The sequence below is a fragment of the Mirounga leonina genome, unplaced genomic scaffold (genome assembly GCF_011800145.1).
Source record: "Mirounga leonina isolate KUSES-001 unplaced genomic scaffold, KU_Mleo_1.0 Mir_199, whole genome shotgun sequence".
Lineage (NCBI taxonomy): Eukaryota > Metazoa > Chordata > Mammalia > Carnivora > Phocidae > Mirounga > Mirounga leonina.
The window spans coordinates 9,947,680-9,963,593 of NW_023270498.1; the positions used below are offsets into that span (position 1 = coordinate 9,947,680).

Consider the following 15,914-nt stretch of genomic DNA (forward strand, 5'->3'; position numbering starts at 1 on the left):
ATTTTTTGCCTTCACTTTGGATGAATGTCCTTGGGTGTCACACCTTCCCCCCAACACGTGCTCCTCCTCCAAATGTTCCCTGACCTGGGAATGAATGGCATTAGTACTCCCCACTGCAGAAAGATACAGCTTTAAAGGGTTGGTTCAAAACCAGATCTGTGGCCAAAAATCTAATTGCCCAAGGTGCTAAACAAGTAACATTCATCATGAAAGTAGGGATGGGTGGGAGGGAGACTGTGGCAAAACTGAAGGGTACAGACAGGCTACCCAAAGCAGCCAATGCTTAACTTTAGTGAACTAAAGCCAAGCAGAATTATAGGCTCAGTCTGCCAAATTGAGAGCTTTTGTGAAAGAAGCTAGAAATTTCGATTTCAATGTGAAATCTCTACATTTTTCAATGTTGATAACTAATCAAATTTAAAATAATATAGACTAAAAATATGCTTAGGGGGGCTGTTATTTTACAAGCTCTGTTTTAGATTGATGGTATCCAAACAATTTTATTCAAGAACTATTTTTTAAGCAAATGAAATTTTACCTAAGTCCAATTTAGCTAGTAACCACTATTTGTGTACAAATTTAAAAAATTACATTTCTCCATCTTTATAATAAAGTGTGTATTGTGAATACACCAGCCAAGCTGATTTCAAAACCTTTACGAGAGCTAAAAATGTTTCCCTGATAGTCAGATAAGATCCCCTTTATTTTGTCAGAAAAATAGTCCACGGTTATAAAATACTCGTAACGATCCATTGGTTCCTGTGATAGTCCATGATATTAAATCAGGCATTGTGTGTCTGAATGTGTAGACTGCCCCATGCACAGACTGACAGCGGAAGGCCTGGCCTCCTCTGAATTGGATGCCCGACTCTACAGACTCCCCAGCAACCGTACCCTCATTTCTGATTAACCAGTATAAATGCACCAATTTCCACCACACCCGATTCTATCATGAACAATAGATCAAATCTGTTTTTCAGGTGATTTCAAATCTGTGAGATCTGTTTTCTGCCGCACACAGACTTGTGTATTTCCCGCTCAGCTATCCCTCTCTTCCTCAGCCGGCGGTGTGCTTGCGTTCACTGTACGTTGAATCGAGTTACATCTTTCGAATACAAAGCAGTGAGCATGTTGAAAGAGCAGGTGAGAAGAGGTGCATGATTATGTTGGCAACAAAGGGAAACTCCCTGCACAGAGATGGGTGCACATCAGTTGTGTATGTGGTGTTGCTTTGGTCTTACGAACATACGGACTTGAAAACAGGCTTTTGACATCAACTTATTTGTAAGTAGAAGAGCTTCTGTACTTGCCAATGGTAACGACATTTGTGTTCAACCACACCTGGCCCTTCTATCTTACGAGTTTCTTCCACTGAATGGAGATAGCAAGAGAGGCCTCCGTGCATGATCTGCAGTGTGTTGGGATTCGGTGTGTAACACGTGTGACTGCAAATTGTGTGAGTTTGTTGAAATATTAAAGCACACGTAAAAGTGAACCGCGGATGATATACTTGTCGAACACCCACACCACAGTGCGGAGACCGCTTTGTCTGCAGCACAGTGTTAGCCGGTCTGGCTAAGGGCTGCCCTACTCACCGATGAGATACATGCCAATCCAGTCTCCAGCATCCACTTCCTCCTTGATGTCCCAGTGGATCACCAGGTCCTGTGAGTGCCCTATGGAGTAGTAGGAGCTGCTGACCATGAGTGTGGAGCGGCTGTCTGAGGTGACCAGGTCGGTGTCACTGGTGGAGCGCGGGATGGTGACGGCGCCATGGGGGCCATTCCGAATGGCCATGCTGTGGAACTGGCCGGGGTTGTAGCTGTGGCGGAGAGGCTCCTTACAGCGGCGGCGATTCTGGGAGTTTCTAGATGGAGATGCCATGGCGGCCAGGCCTAAAAACCTGTTCTGGTACAGATTCTGTGGGGGCAAACAGACAATTAGCAGGGGTGTGAGACACCAGCTGCTCAATGACGGTCTTCGCAGGTTAAGAAGGATGTGCTGGGAGAAGGAGCTGTGAGGGAGCAGCCGTCCAAGGAAGATCTGAAATACGGCACAGAGCATCCTCCGCGGGCTTCACACAGGGAAGGCTAGAACAAAAAACAAAAAACGAAAAACAAAAACAAAACCCCCCAAAAGACAACAGAAATGGAGATTAAGCCCTGAAAACGTGTTGAGTCATGCGGTTTGGATCCCAGGGACAGTTACTTACTGCACACATCAATCAGAGGCAAGTTTCTGTTTACTGGTCATGAGGCCCAGGCCTCAGCAGCGGTCTGCTCTGCTCTTCAGATTACATAAGTCTGTTTAGCAGTCACTTAGGTCTGCACTTTTCCACCCTCTAAGACCAGGGCACTTGTAAAAAGTCAATTAACCTGATGAAGCACAGTGTTGGCATTCTCCGTCTCAGTCCTTAATGGCCATGTGGCAGGCCTATTCGTTCATTATTTGAGTCTCTTATTAGGAATTCCTCAGGCCCCACTGGTGGTAACCATGGCATTACTATAGGCAGAAAAGCCAGACTTCAGAAAGCATCTCATCATATTGGTACCATATGGTCTTATTTTTTTTTAAATGCTTGTCATTGCGACAGTATGAAAATGGACAGACCCTGGTGTTGCCTGGAAACCAGTCCTTCTCTCAGGAAGCCAGGCAAAGCCCAAGAAGCATGAGCCGTCCATGCACTCAGCAGGCCCCCTGGCTCTGGGCAGTTCAGAGAGGACATCGCTAACCTGACCATCCTCTGGGGGGCTTTGTCCAGAGACCTTCATGACATCTCCAAAAAAGAAAGGCTGTTGCTAGAGCATAACATTTCTGTAGTTTACATATATTTTGTGTGGACAAATGACCTCTTACAGTATTATTATGGAGATTCAAAACAACTTGGAATTAAAGAGTCAAATTTATGATTACAGGTTAAAACAAAGTGGGTGCGGCACCTACCAAATTCCAACCTCTGCATCCCTAGACATTTTACTTAATCTTCCTGGTCCTCAGTTTCCTCATTTTAAATGGGTTGTTGTCAGAACTTAATGAGGTAATGCAAATCAAGCTCTTACCATAGTAGGCACTCAATAAATAAAAATCTACTGAAATACTACTGGTATTGCTTTACTAAGAAAGCCTCACTGAAACATAGGTCCCGGGCAGTTGGCCGGGCTCACTCACTGGCCAAGGGTGCCCTCACATCATCCCCAGAGCCCTCACATTTAATTCCTTCTGCAACAAATCCTCAGATTGTTTCTAGTCATGGCCCCGCAAGTTTTCTTACAAAATTGAAATTCCAAGCTTAAACAGTCTAGTGTATTTATAAAGGTACCCTATATACCAATTTTTTGGAGGGGAAGGCTCCCTTTATCTGTAAGGTTTATGCTTGAATAGGATGTTTTTGCATTAGTGTTGAGGCTGAGGGAATTTTACCGACGTAGTATCAGCCAGGGCCGCAAAAAAAGATTATAGATTGCTTTTCTTTTGTTGAAGACACTTCTGCTGTGGTATTTTTATTAGGATTCCCTGGAAATCAGGCAACTATCCTGAAACTGTCAAATTACACCAGTGCTCACTGTGCACGTGGTGGGAACAAAGGCATAGAAGGAAACATCAGTCAAGGAAGACATTTGTCAGTAATTTCCTGGATTGGAATAATGGCATTTGCCCGGAATAAGAAGGGAAGTTTCAAAGCTGCTCCTTTTTGACTGCACTCCCCCACCCCGCCCACCCCCATCTTTGTCCGCACCCTCTCCATTTGGACTCGCAGGAATTGTATTTCTGATTCAAGATTACGCCCCAGCACCAACTCTGCTATAACCGCCCCCTGCATCCTTTTCCGATTCCCCAAAATGTGGGTCTCAGCTCTCTGATCCCACAGGAATCCCCTTCCCCTGCAGAGAGTCTTACTATATTATTGTTAGTTGACCAATTCACGCACATCCCTAAGCAGTGAAGACTTCAAGCCAGTGTTCCCTGCTCTTTATGTCCCCTGGAACTGGCCTGACTCCTGGCACAAAAAAAGGCCCTCAAAACTTTAATTAATATGATTTTATTCAGTGATGCCCCTTCTTTTTGCAGAAAGGGTTTAAGTTTGCTATTAAAAAAATAGATAAAATATAGTAAGACATAAGTTAGTAGATAGTGCAGAGAGAGAAGAAAATAAAGAGACAAAAAGTTATGTACAAACTATATGCCATCACGTCCCTAAACAGGTGTTATTGTTAAAGACTCACAACAGCTGCTTCTTGGATGCAGCAGGTGGATAGTTGATTCCCAACCTGCGATTCCTTTGTGGCTACGTTTGCCCCCGGGCATTCGCAAGGGTTCCAAGCTCACACTATAGACTCATCCAGCTGGAAGAAACAATTTAATCATTCTCTGTTCACATCTGAACTGTGGGAGATCGAGGAGGATCTGTCCTGTTTTTAAATAGCCCTGGATAAAAGACCACTCTCTTCCCAGACAGTGATTTCACTGTCTTGCAACCTCGCAATTCTTCCTAATCGCTAAGGCAAATCTCACGGGACAGAGACCTGCCTTCTCCTTCCTCCCTGCAAAGAGTAGGAGTGGCTTTCCCATTATCTCTGAGGAGGACGTCAACAGTATCACTAAATTGCTTCCAGCTTCTTCTCCATTCCACTAAGTAATTTGAGTGTCTTTTATTTCCCCTTATCTTGGTGATGGGTAAAAGACATGGATAAGAAACCAAGAGAATATTAGTAACAGTTTCAGTGCTACTGTAATTTTCCAATTATTGGTTGTAAGCAAGGGTCTCTAGTTATGGGCTATGTTACGCACAGATTTTAATTGACCCCTGAAAAAGTGAATCCAATGAGTGAGCCACTGAAGACAATCTGATCACATTGTGACCTACTTCATAGGGAGTAAGATTCCATTTGCTGGCTTGTTTCCTATTTGTAGCCGAGGATCCAACAATGATGTTTTGTTTACTTATTTTGCTTTCCCACTTAAATAACTCAAATTGTTAAAATGTTTTTAATTAAGTGATATGTTCTTGGATTTTTAAAAAATCTTAGAACAGGTCTGATATGTTTAATGTTTTAAGTTATTCTTATGCATTATAGTACATAGCAAAACCAAAACATGTAAGGAGATGGAATCTTAAAAAATTGTCACTTCTAGGAAAGGGACATGTTATTATGGATTTTTTTTTTTCAGAACACAGGAAAACAAAAGATTCTGCTGTGTCAATTTCTAACTGACTAAGTCATTAATAGCTTTTCTGTTTTGAAACATATAAAGCTGTGAGTACCATCTCAGAAATAAAAAGAAAGTGGACAAAAGGCACATCTATAATAGAGAAAATGATTCTTAAAAATTGCTTCTACACTAAGAAATCAAAAACAGTGAGTGGAAAACAGAGGCCCTGAAGGAAACCTCATTAAAGTATATGAGATGAGGTTATAGAAACTGGTATTATTTAGCTGGAAGAAGAGCATAATAGTTTTTGAGTTCAGGAACAGATTTTATTTTGAGCAAGTAGATGCCTGAAGCTTTTTTATCCTACACTCAGCTCTGGTTATGCCATCAAGGAGGTAATGGAACTTCAAAAAAAATTATATGTAACTTTTCTCTTTCTACAATGGATTTGAGAAAATTTACAACAAAAGAAATGTACACAAATAGGGAGAGACCAGATAGAAAGCAGGAATAGCAATATGAAAAAGGATAATAATTATGAACGTTCACTCTATGCAGGGAACGTGGTGCATTATCCCATTAAAAACCTATCAGGTATCACTACTCCCTTGTTGGTGAAAACCCAGCTCAGAATCGTGGTTAATAAACATTCCCAAGGTCCTCTTACAGCAGGAAATGGGGATTTGAGCCTATTCTGTGTGATTGTAAGTAAGCACTTTTATCATTCTGAAGCACTCTCTCCAAATTATAACATGGGCAGATATACTTGCAGGAATTGATTCAGATACTCCTCTAATCTTCTTGACAGCCAAGAAGATATAAGGAAAGCATAGTTCTTGGGGCGCCTGGGTGGCTCAGTCGGTTAGATGTCTGCCTTCTCAGATCATGATCCCCGAGTCCGAGCCCGGCATCAGGCTCCCTGCTCAGCAGGAGTCTGCTTCTCCCTCTGCTCCTCACTCCACTCTCATGCTCTCTCTCACTCTTTCTCTGATAAATAAATAAAATAAAATAAAATAAAATAAAATAAGGAAAGCATAGTTCTCATGATCAGAATATTTGAATTTTTTCTCCCTCCAAGTTCTTTTTTTTTTACTTTTATTTTTTTTAATTAAAAAAACTTTTTTTATTAACATATAACGTATTATTTGTTTCACGGGTACACGTCTGTGATTCATCAGTCTTACACAATTCACAGCACTCACCATTCCCTCCAAGTTCTTAATAAAATGCTTCATTTTAGACTTTATACAGAGAGCACCACATGATGTGGTGACCATTATCTCTAAAAAACATTTTTTTAAAAACCACAAACAGTGGCAGATTCTTGCACAAGTTTTTGACAAAAGTTGGGGTTATAATATAGAGAGTCTATTTGGGGCTGTGTATAGCTGTGTTTCCTTCTGACCACATTCAAACGCCCCCTTGGCTTCTTCCACTCCTTATGCCCCAAACCTCCTGCTCTCCATTCGGTGCCTGTTCTCAACCTCACATCTCTCTGGCCTTGACACAGATAAACAGGAGCCTGAATGACCTGTTCTATCTGCAACTGTCTTACTTATTTCTTATCAGTGCTCCTCTACTGAGAAGCAGGTGCCAAGAGAGCATGGGCCTTGCCCCGCCCCTCTGGCCTTCATTTCCACGGTCAGAATGCAGTGGGTACTCAGGAGATGTTTTGTTGGATTGGGGCGCATCTGCATCTGCATCCCAGAGCTATGTCACGATGTTCTGCTGCTTGAGTTCAGAAACCCTTCTCAGTGCCTATTTGGCCTAAAGCACAAGGCTTGTTGTCCAGAATCCCCCATTACTAGCTCCTGAATGACACTGGTAAGAAGGGAGAGGTAGGGATGAGATGAGATCCCACCCGTGGGTCCCCTTCTGTGTCTCACATCCTGAGATCCGAGTCCTGCCCCTACATTGGTACATCTGCTTGGGAACAGCTGTGGGTGAGTGAGGTTATGGGACAGAAGTGGCCATGACCTGCCAGATGGCCAAGCACTTCCGAGGAGGAAAGTGACAGGTGGCTGCAATGTTACCATCTCTATCCAACTCTTCAGCTCCTCACACCTGTCTCTGAAACTGCCTCAAAACGGTGTTTTTAGCCTCAAAGTCATGTGTTGAAAAAGTTCTTTTGTGCTGGCCATTGTGCAGAAGAATATCACAAAATTATATAAACTAAATTGTGTGGGTTCCTTTTCTTTGGAGAAGAAATAGAATCCCACACATTGCCAACAGGAAGGGAACATTAGGCGGAGGAAATTTTAATAAGCAAATCAAACCAAGTCAGGGAATATCCACATAGGAAGTCATGATTTAACAGACAAGGGACTTGTTAAAATGACAGTCAAATGAATTATTTTAGGAACACAAAAAGCCTTACCACTAATGAAAATAATCCAACAATAGGTTTGAGTGGTACAGCCCCACCCCCACTTCTCTCTGGGGCCCCCAGTGATGGTGGCAGAGAGAAGTCTTTGCTCCTTGTTGCTCCAATGCCATTCTTGCTCCTTGTGCCTAAGAGAGGTGAGCAGGAAGCCTGGCCATGCTTTGCGGGACACGCAACTTTCACCACTTTGGCCAAACATGGAATTTCTTGATGCAACTCTGAGCCACTTGGGAGGATTATGGTTGGAGGTGTTCAAGAATGAAGCTGCCGAAGTCTGGGCACTTACTATGGCCAGAATAATGGGTGGGGATGTGGGTGAGGAGAGAGAGGAAGACTAGAGGCAGCAGGGACCTTCCTATGTTATTTAAGGGAAATTCCTGATCCCTAGCAGCACCTCCTTCTGATCTACTTGAAAAGAAAGGTCATTGAAAGTGGTACTCCTCTGTGTGTGTGTGTGTGTGAGAGAGAGAGAAAAAGAGAGAGAGAGAGAGAAAGAGAAAGGCAGACAGATGGACACACTGACAGAGACAGGGGCAGAGAATGAATAGGAATGCACAGATGTCTTTCCCTTTTCGGTCTCAGACGTGTCCTTTTCTTCCTCAGGACAGTCCCATCTTGATGCAAGTTGGGAAGGTCCCTTGTTTATGTGTTGACACATGCCAAAGTAAAGGTTAGGCTTTTTTTTTAATATATTTTTTTTATTATGTTATGTTAATCACCGTACATTACATCATTAGTTTTTGATGTAGTGTTCCATGATTCATTGTTTGCATATAACACCCAGTGCTCCATGCAGAACGTGCCCTCTTTAATACCCATCACCAGGCTAACCCATCCTCCCACCACCCTCCCCTCTAGAACCCTCAGTTTGTTTTTCACAGTCCATCGTCTCTCATGGTTCATTGCCCCCTCCGATTTCCCCCCCTTCATTCTTCCACTCCTGCTATCTTCTTCTATTTTTTTTAACGTATAATGTATTTGCTTCAGAGGTACAGATCTGTGATTCAATAGTCTTGCATGCTTCATAGCACTCACCATAGAACATACCTTCCCCAGTGCCTATCACCCAGCTGTTCCATCCCTCCCACCCCCCACCACTCCAGGAACCCTCAGTTTGTTTCCTGAGATTAAGAATTCCTCATATCAGTGAGGTCATATGATACATGTCTTTCTCTGATTGACTTATTTTGCTCAGCATAACACCCTCCAGTTCCATCCACGTCGTTGCAAATGGCAAGATCTTATTCCTTTTGATGGCTGCATAATATTCCATTGTATATATATACCACTTCTTTTTTATCCATTCATCTGTCGATGGACATCTTGGCTCTTTTCACAGTTTGGCTATTGTGGACATTGCTGCTATAAACATCGGGGTGCATGTACCCCTTTGGATCCCTACATTTGTATCTTTGGGGTAAATACCCAGTAGTGCAATTGCTGGATCATATGGTAGCTCTATTTTCAACTTTTTGAGGAACCTCCATACTGTTTTCCAGAGTGGCTGCACCAGCTTGCATTCCCACCAAGAGTGTAGGAGGGTTCCCTTTTCTCCATATCCCCGCCAACATCTGTCGTTTCCTGACTGGTTAATTTTAGCCATTCTGACTGGTGTGAGGTGATATCTCATTGAGGTTTTGATTTGGATTTCCCTGATGCCGAGCGATGTTGAGCACTTTTTCATGTGTCTGTTGGCCATTTGGATGTCTTCTTTGGAAAAATGTCTGTTCATGTCTTCTGCCCATTTCTTGATTGGATCATTTGTTCTTTGGGTGTTGAGTTTAAGAAGTTCTTTATAGATTTTGGATACTAGCCCTTTATCTGATATGTCATTTGCAAATATCTTCTCCCATTCTGTCAGTTGTCTTTTGGGTTTGTTGACTGTTTCTTTTGCTGTGCAAAAGCTTTTTATCTTGATGAGGTCCCAATAGTTCATTTTTGCCCTTGCTTCCCTTGCCTTTGGCGATATTTCTAGGAAGAAGTTGCTGCGACTAAGGTTGAAGAGGTTGCTGCCTGTGTTCTCCTTTAGGATTTTGATGGACTCCTGTCTCACATTGAGGTCTTTCAACCATTTGGAGTCTATTTGGGTGTGGTGTAAGGAAATGGTCCAGTTTCATTCTTCTGCATGTGGCTGTCCAATGTTCCCAACAGCATTTGTTGAAGAGACTGTCTTTTTTCCATTGGACATTCTTTCCTGCTTTGTCGAAGATGAGTTGACCATAGAGTTGAGGGTCCATTTCTGGGCTCTCTATTCTGTTCCATTGACCCATGTGTCTGTTTTTGTGCCAGTACCATACTGTCTTGATGATGACAGCTTTGTAATAGAGCTGGAAGTCCGGAATTGTGATGCCGCCAGCTTTGCTTTTCTTTTTCAACATTCCTCTGGCTATTCGGTGTCTTTTCTGGTTCCATACAAACTTTAGGATTATTTGTTCCTTTCTTTGAAAAAAGTGGATGGTATTTTGATGGGGACTGCAATGAATGTATAGATTGCTCTAGGTAGCATTGACATCTTCACAATATTTGTTCTTCCAATCCATGAGCATGGAATGCTTTTCCATTTCTTTATGTCTTCCTCAATTTCTTTCATGAGTATTTTATAGTTTTCTGAATACAGATCCTTTGCCTCTTTGGTTAGATTTATTCCCAGGTATCTTATGGTTTTGGGTGCAACTATAAATGGGATCGACTCCTTAATTTCTCTTTCTTCTGTCTTGTTGTTGGTGGATAGGCATGCCACTGATTTCTGTGCATTGATTTTATATCCTGCCACTTGACTGAATTCCTGTATGAGTTCTAGCGGTTTTGGGGTGGAGTCTTTTGGGTTTTCCACATAAAGTATCATATCATCTGCAAACAGTGAGAGTTTGACTTCTTCTTTGCCAATTCAGATGCCTTTTATTTCTTTTTGTTGTCTGATTGCTGTGGCTAGAACTTCTAATACTATGTTGAATAGCAGTGGTGATAGTGGACATCCCTGCCGCGTTCCTGACCTTAGGGGGAACGCTCTCAGTTTTTCCCCATTGAGAATGATATTCGCTGTGGGTTTTTCAGAGATGGCTTTTATGATATTGAGTTTGTACCCTCTATGCCTATACTCTGAAGAGTTTTGATCAAGAAAGGATGCTGTACTTTGTCAAATGCTTTTTCTGCATCTATTGAGAGGATCATGTGGTTCTTGTTCTTTCTTTTATTAATGTATTGTATCATGCTGATTGATTTGTGGATGTTGAACCAACCTTGGAGCCCAGGGATAAATCCCACTTGGTTGTGGTGAATAATCCTTTTAATGTACTGTTGGATCCTATTGGCTAGTATTTTGGTGAGAATTTTTGCATCCATGTTCATGAAGGATATTGGTCTGTAATTCTCCTTTTTGATGGGGTCTTTGTCTGTTTTGGGGATCAAGGTAATGGTGGCCTCATAAAACGAGTTTGAAAGTTGTCCTTCCATTTCTATTTTTTGGAACAGTTTCAGAAGAATAGGTATTAATTCTTCTTGAAATGTTTGGTAGAATTCCCCTGGGAAGCCATCTGGTCCTGCGTTTTGTTTGTTGGGAGATTTTTGATGACTGCTTCAATTTCCTTAGTGGTGATAGGTCTGTTCAGGTTTTCTATTTCTTCCTGGTTCAGTTTTGGTAGTTGATACATCTCTAGGAATGCATCCATTTCTTCCAGATTATCCTATTTGCTGGCATATAGTTGTTCATAATATGTTCTTATAATTGTTTGTATAAGGATATGCTTTTATTTCCCAGAACCACAGTGATGCTCCAACAGGTCATGGAACCCAAGCCCCAGGGGCCCTGCTGACCACCGAGGAGCCACCTGGTGGGAGTACAGGGGAGAAATACGGCTGCAGAATGGGGCAGCCATGAGCAACACCCCTGACCACCACAGCTCCACTCCTGGAGCTCCACAGAGCTGCTGTAGCAAGCGGGTGACTGTGTCTCTTTCATAGCCAGGGCACTACCACTTGCCTAAAGACAGTCTAGTCTTCAAAACCTTACCCATAAAACCGAGTCACGCAGACTCCCAGAGTGAGTGGTGGGAAGTCATGTCCAGCCTCTCCCACCGCTCCAGAAGGGCAGTGGCCTGCCCTGGGCCCAGCAAGGGAGCAGCAGTGCCAAGAGTGGAACCCCAGCCCCATGGCTTGGACCCTGCTGCCTCCCTCAGGAGGGAGCATCAGGCTTGCCGAGAATTTAAGTCACCGTGTGTTTGCCTCCTCAATCCACAATCCTGTTCAGATTTGCTAAGAGGCAATGTGGCCAGGCAAGGAATACAGTTCTAAGAAGGACATTTCAGCAGGACTGCAAAGGAGGTGCTAAGTTGGCATACATACTGAAGTTAATGTTCAAATACCTAATTATTTGTTGTGGAAGTTCAGGGTGCTATATAGATGCTCTCTTAAATTCTTCCACCCCCTGGGAAGTTGGACTCAGCAGAGCTGGCAAGATTTTTAAGTAAACTGTTTTTTTTTTGTTTTGTTTTGTTTTCTTCCTTCCTTTAGCCCATTCAATGAGCAAATGTTTATTGAGTCATTAGTATGGACCAGACACTGTACCAAGTATCGAGTATGCACAGAGAGATGAATTAAACAGTGCTCCTGGGGCGCCTGGGTGGCTCAGTTGGTTAAGCGACTGCCTTCGGCTCAGGTCATGATCCTGGAGTCCCGGGATCAAGTCCCGCATCGGGCTCCCTGCTCGGCGGGGAGCCTGCTTCTGCCTCTGACCTTCCCCCCTCTCATGTGCTCTCTCTCATTCTGTCTCAAATAAATAAATAAAATTAAAAAAAAAAAACAAAAAAAAACAAAACAAAACAGTGCTCCTACCCTCAAAGAGTTTTGTGCAGGAGGAAAACATTCAAGCAGTCAACTTTGACACAATGACAAGGACCATGACAGGAATGGTAGGCAAGGTCCTCATGGGAGAGAGGTGCTGGAAATGTCCTCCCAGATGGGAGAACAGTGACACTGTATTTGGAAGGAGGAGTAGGAAGGTCACCCAACTGGTCAGGGGCAGAGGGGAAATCCAATCTGAGCAGAAGGAACTCTATGTATAAAGGCAGAGCTTTACAAACAAGCATGTTGTGCCTGTGTATTCAACAGAGCTCCTCCCAGCTGCCTGCCACAGAGTGTCAGGAGGGGCAGCGAGAAGTGCTAGAGGAGGGTCTCCCTTGATACACCAAGAGATAGGACCTCCCCCCTTAGAGGATGGGAGGGCCACGGGAGATTTTTGGTCAGGGAAATGATATAATCTGTTCACCTTAGAAACATCACCCTTCAGCAGTGAGATGAGTGCAAGGGGCAAGGAGCCCACTACGTCTGGGAAAGCCAAAACTACAGCAATCCCAAAAGCCCAGTCTACCTGCAGGGAGGAGCCACCTCAGATGATCCCTTAGTGCCATCTGCGACCCAGGCACTAAGTCTCATTGTGGGAGGATGAAAGGTAAAGGAACAAAGAATGGCCTGCGTCCTTGAGGGGTGTGTGTAAATGAAGGAACAATCCAAAGGCACAGGATTAGGGACCATGGACAGCACCATTGTGTGGCCTGTTTCTACGGGGATCTCGTGGCCATTGCATCCACCCCGGAGTAGGGCAGTGCCAGTGGTACTTGTGTCTAATTTTATCGTTGGGGACGCTGCATCATTTAATAACATGTGCCCCGGGATACGTTGCTCCTCAGAACTAATCAAGAGAAGTAAATTTCAGGACTTCTGCATCCTTCATTTTCAAAGCTTGGACAGCACTTATGTCAATACAAACTGAATTGGACTGACTTTCTGGAACATACTGAATTTATAATCTTATTTTGCCATGGAATACAGTACAAAGGCTATTCTTGACTGTTATATAGTAATGTCACCAATGGTGTAGTAGAGCTAACTAACCTCTAAGTTACATACATGTGAACATGTACAACCTGACCTGTTCAACACTGGAGATGTGGTACATGCTATGAGCTGGATACAATCTAGTGATGAGAAGATACATAAACTAATCATTTCAACGTAGGGTGAAAAACAAACAAGTTTAGAGGGATTTACAAGATAGGAAGATAATTACTCATTTTGTCAGATAGGGAAGGAAATAAGATTTAGGGAGAAATGGAGAAAGTATTTTTAGGCAGAAGGAAATTATGCAAATGCATGATGAGAATTATAAAGAATGCCCACACATGTCCAGGGGACTGGAAGACCAGTGTGCCTGAAGCAGAGGGTATGTGAAGCAGGAGCAGTGGGGAGTGGTGAGGCTGGAGCAGAATCAAGACCGATTTTAAAGCCAAGTGTTTCAAGGTAAGGAGAGAGGTGTTTCTTTTGGGGACACTGAGCCCTTTTGAAGACAGGGAAAGTAGTAGTGGTGGGCTCATCTACACCATGATCTCGTGAATATTGTGATGCTGAACACCTTCCTTCAGGAGCAATGTGTCAGAAGTTCCAGCCAAAGCCCTAGAGGAAGTACTGGCCAGGTAGCTAGGTATGCACAGCTCTCCCCTCAGGAAGGTAGGGGTAGTCAGCACTGCTCTTTCAGATCACCTAGCAGGACAGAGGAAGACACCATCCTGGACTGTAGCTCTAACAGAGGAGCTAATCTTCAGGAACACGAACCAGCTGGCCCATTATCAGCACACAAGTGAACTGCACTAGCCACAACAGCACTTCCTTTTGTTATCAGACCATTTTTTGGAAGACAACTTAGAGCAGTGACGAAGAGGCAAACAAACAGCATCTGGTCTCTCCTTTCTGTGTCATTCTTGTTTCTCTACCTCCCTTGGGAAGCGACACGGCCAGTTCATGTCCTAAAATGGGGTCACAGGTAATACATGCCTTTCCTCCCATCATTGTGCCCACTCCTGTGATATTTCTAACCCAGGCTACTCAAGTCCAGTGCTAGCTGTCACTCATTCTCTGAGCCACAGCAGGCTGTGCCATCTTGGCACCCATGCTATAATATGAGGGCCAGCAGGGATGGCTTAAATCGAGAGATGTCTGTTGGAAAAAGAAGGAAAAAATTAAGAACTGGTGCTATTGAAAAAGAATTACACCTATCTCCAGTGATTTAAGATAAAATGGTTGGGAGAGTTGGAATGACAGGGAGAAAAGTCAACCCACCAGCATCTCCATCAAGCTTCTGACATCTATAGAAGAGAAAAAGAATTAATACAAGAGCAGGACAAAGCACTGCTTTTTAAGTGAACCACAACTAAATGGACAAAGTGTCTAAATCTGCGGAAGTCCCTTGGAAGTTCCCACAGCATCAAGATATACCCCATGGTCAAAATAGCAAATCAAGTGACCCAGTGACATATTACTTTATTATCAATTATTTATGGAAATGAGTAAAGGAAGGAAGAATGCTATTTTGAAAACAACAACAAAAAAAAATAGGATATGTTACTTAGCTCTGTTGGCATTGGGGAAGTCATCACTGAGATTAGGGCTAAAGCCGATTGGGAGCTCACATTCAGGCTGTGGTTATTCAGATCACTGGGTTCCCTACTTGACTTCTCGTGTAGGGACCACCCCAGTCCAAAGGCTTGCTTGGTTTTAAGAGAACATTAAGAGAAAAGAAACACTTAGCCATTACTTTTTCAAACATGACACACTGCTGAAACTCTTGAATATCTTTCATAGAATGTCCCTTCTGACATTTGTTACACCAATGAATCTATTTCATTTTTCAGAACTAAGGAGAAGGGGTAATCAATTGAGGCTGGTTGGAACCTTTGAATCAAGCTACCAGCAGACCGTATTTTCAGTTTTCCAGACTAAAGAAATAGAATGGTTTTCTCCTAATCTGTCTCTTTGGATGCCTGGGACCATCACCTGAGCTTGTCTATGATACACAAAAGATGCAGCCGACACAGTGAAATTATAAGCCTCAGTGCTTCTCTCAACAATTCCCAGCCACAGGGAATCTTTGCTCAATAGTACAGTATAGGTTTACGTTACATTCAAGGAGAATACTATTTAATTTGATTCTCTGTAGCAATCACCAGAAGGCAAACTAGATTATCATCTGGCTAAGACATTTTTCACTCTTAAGCTGATGCCTAGAAGTCGTGGGTCTCAATGATACGGTAATATATTCAAGAGCACTCACTGCCATTTCTGTTAGTTAAAAGATAAGCTGCCTACCCAGACAAATAGAACTCAGAAGTCTAAATGATCTGGATATTTAAGGAAAAAAAATTTTTTTTTCCCATTCAAGGTTTGAATTAATTACTCAGATAACATCTCTAATTTTCTCTTTTACTTTGTAGGTGGGAAGATTAAAGTTCTGTATCCTTCCAGGGAGTGAGAGCTGTAGGGGGAGCCATGGGATGTAGGGGGAACCAGGGGATGTAGGGGGAGCCAGGGGATGTAGGGGGAGCCAGGGGAT

At 43.1% G+C, this 15,914-nt stretch overlaps 1 protein-coding gene across 3 annotated transcripts in view; it reads right to left on the reverse strand.

Moving 5' to 3' along the window:
• The window catches only part of HECW1 (HECT, C2 and WW domain containing E3 ubiquitin protein ligase 1), a 434,723-nt gene that overhangs the window by 230,197 nt on the left and 188,612 nt on the right, over positions 1–15,914 (reverse strand). For 2 of the 3 annotated variants that reach the window (XM_035026507.1, XM_035026506.1), the window contains exon 1: positions 1,596–2,323. In XM_035026507.1, the coding sequence (XP_034882398.1) occupies positions 1,596–2,064 (469 nt within the window). In that variant the 5' untranslated portion in view covers positions 2,065–2,323. Of the gene's footprint in view, positions 1–1,595; positions 2,324–15,914 lie in introns of those variants that run through there. The other variant, XM_035026508.1, reaches the window with a different exon arrangement.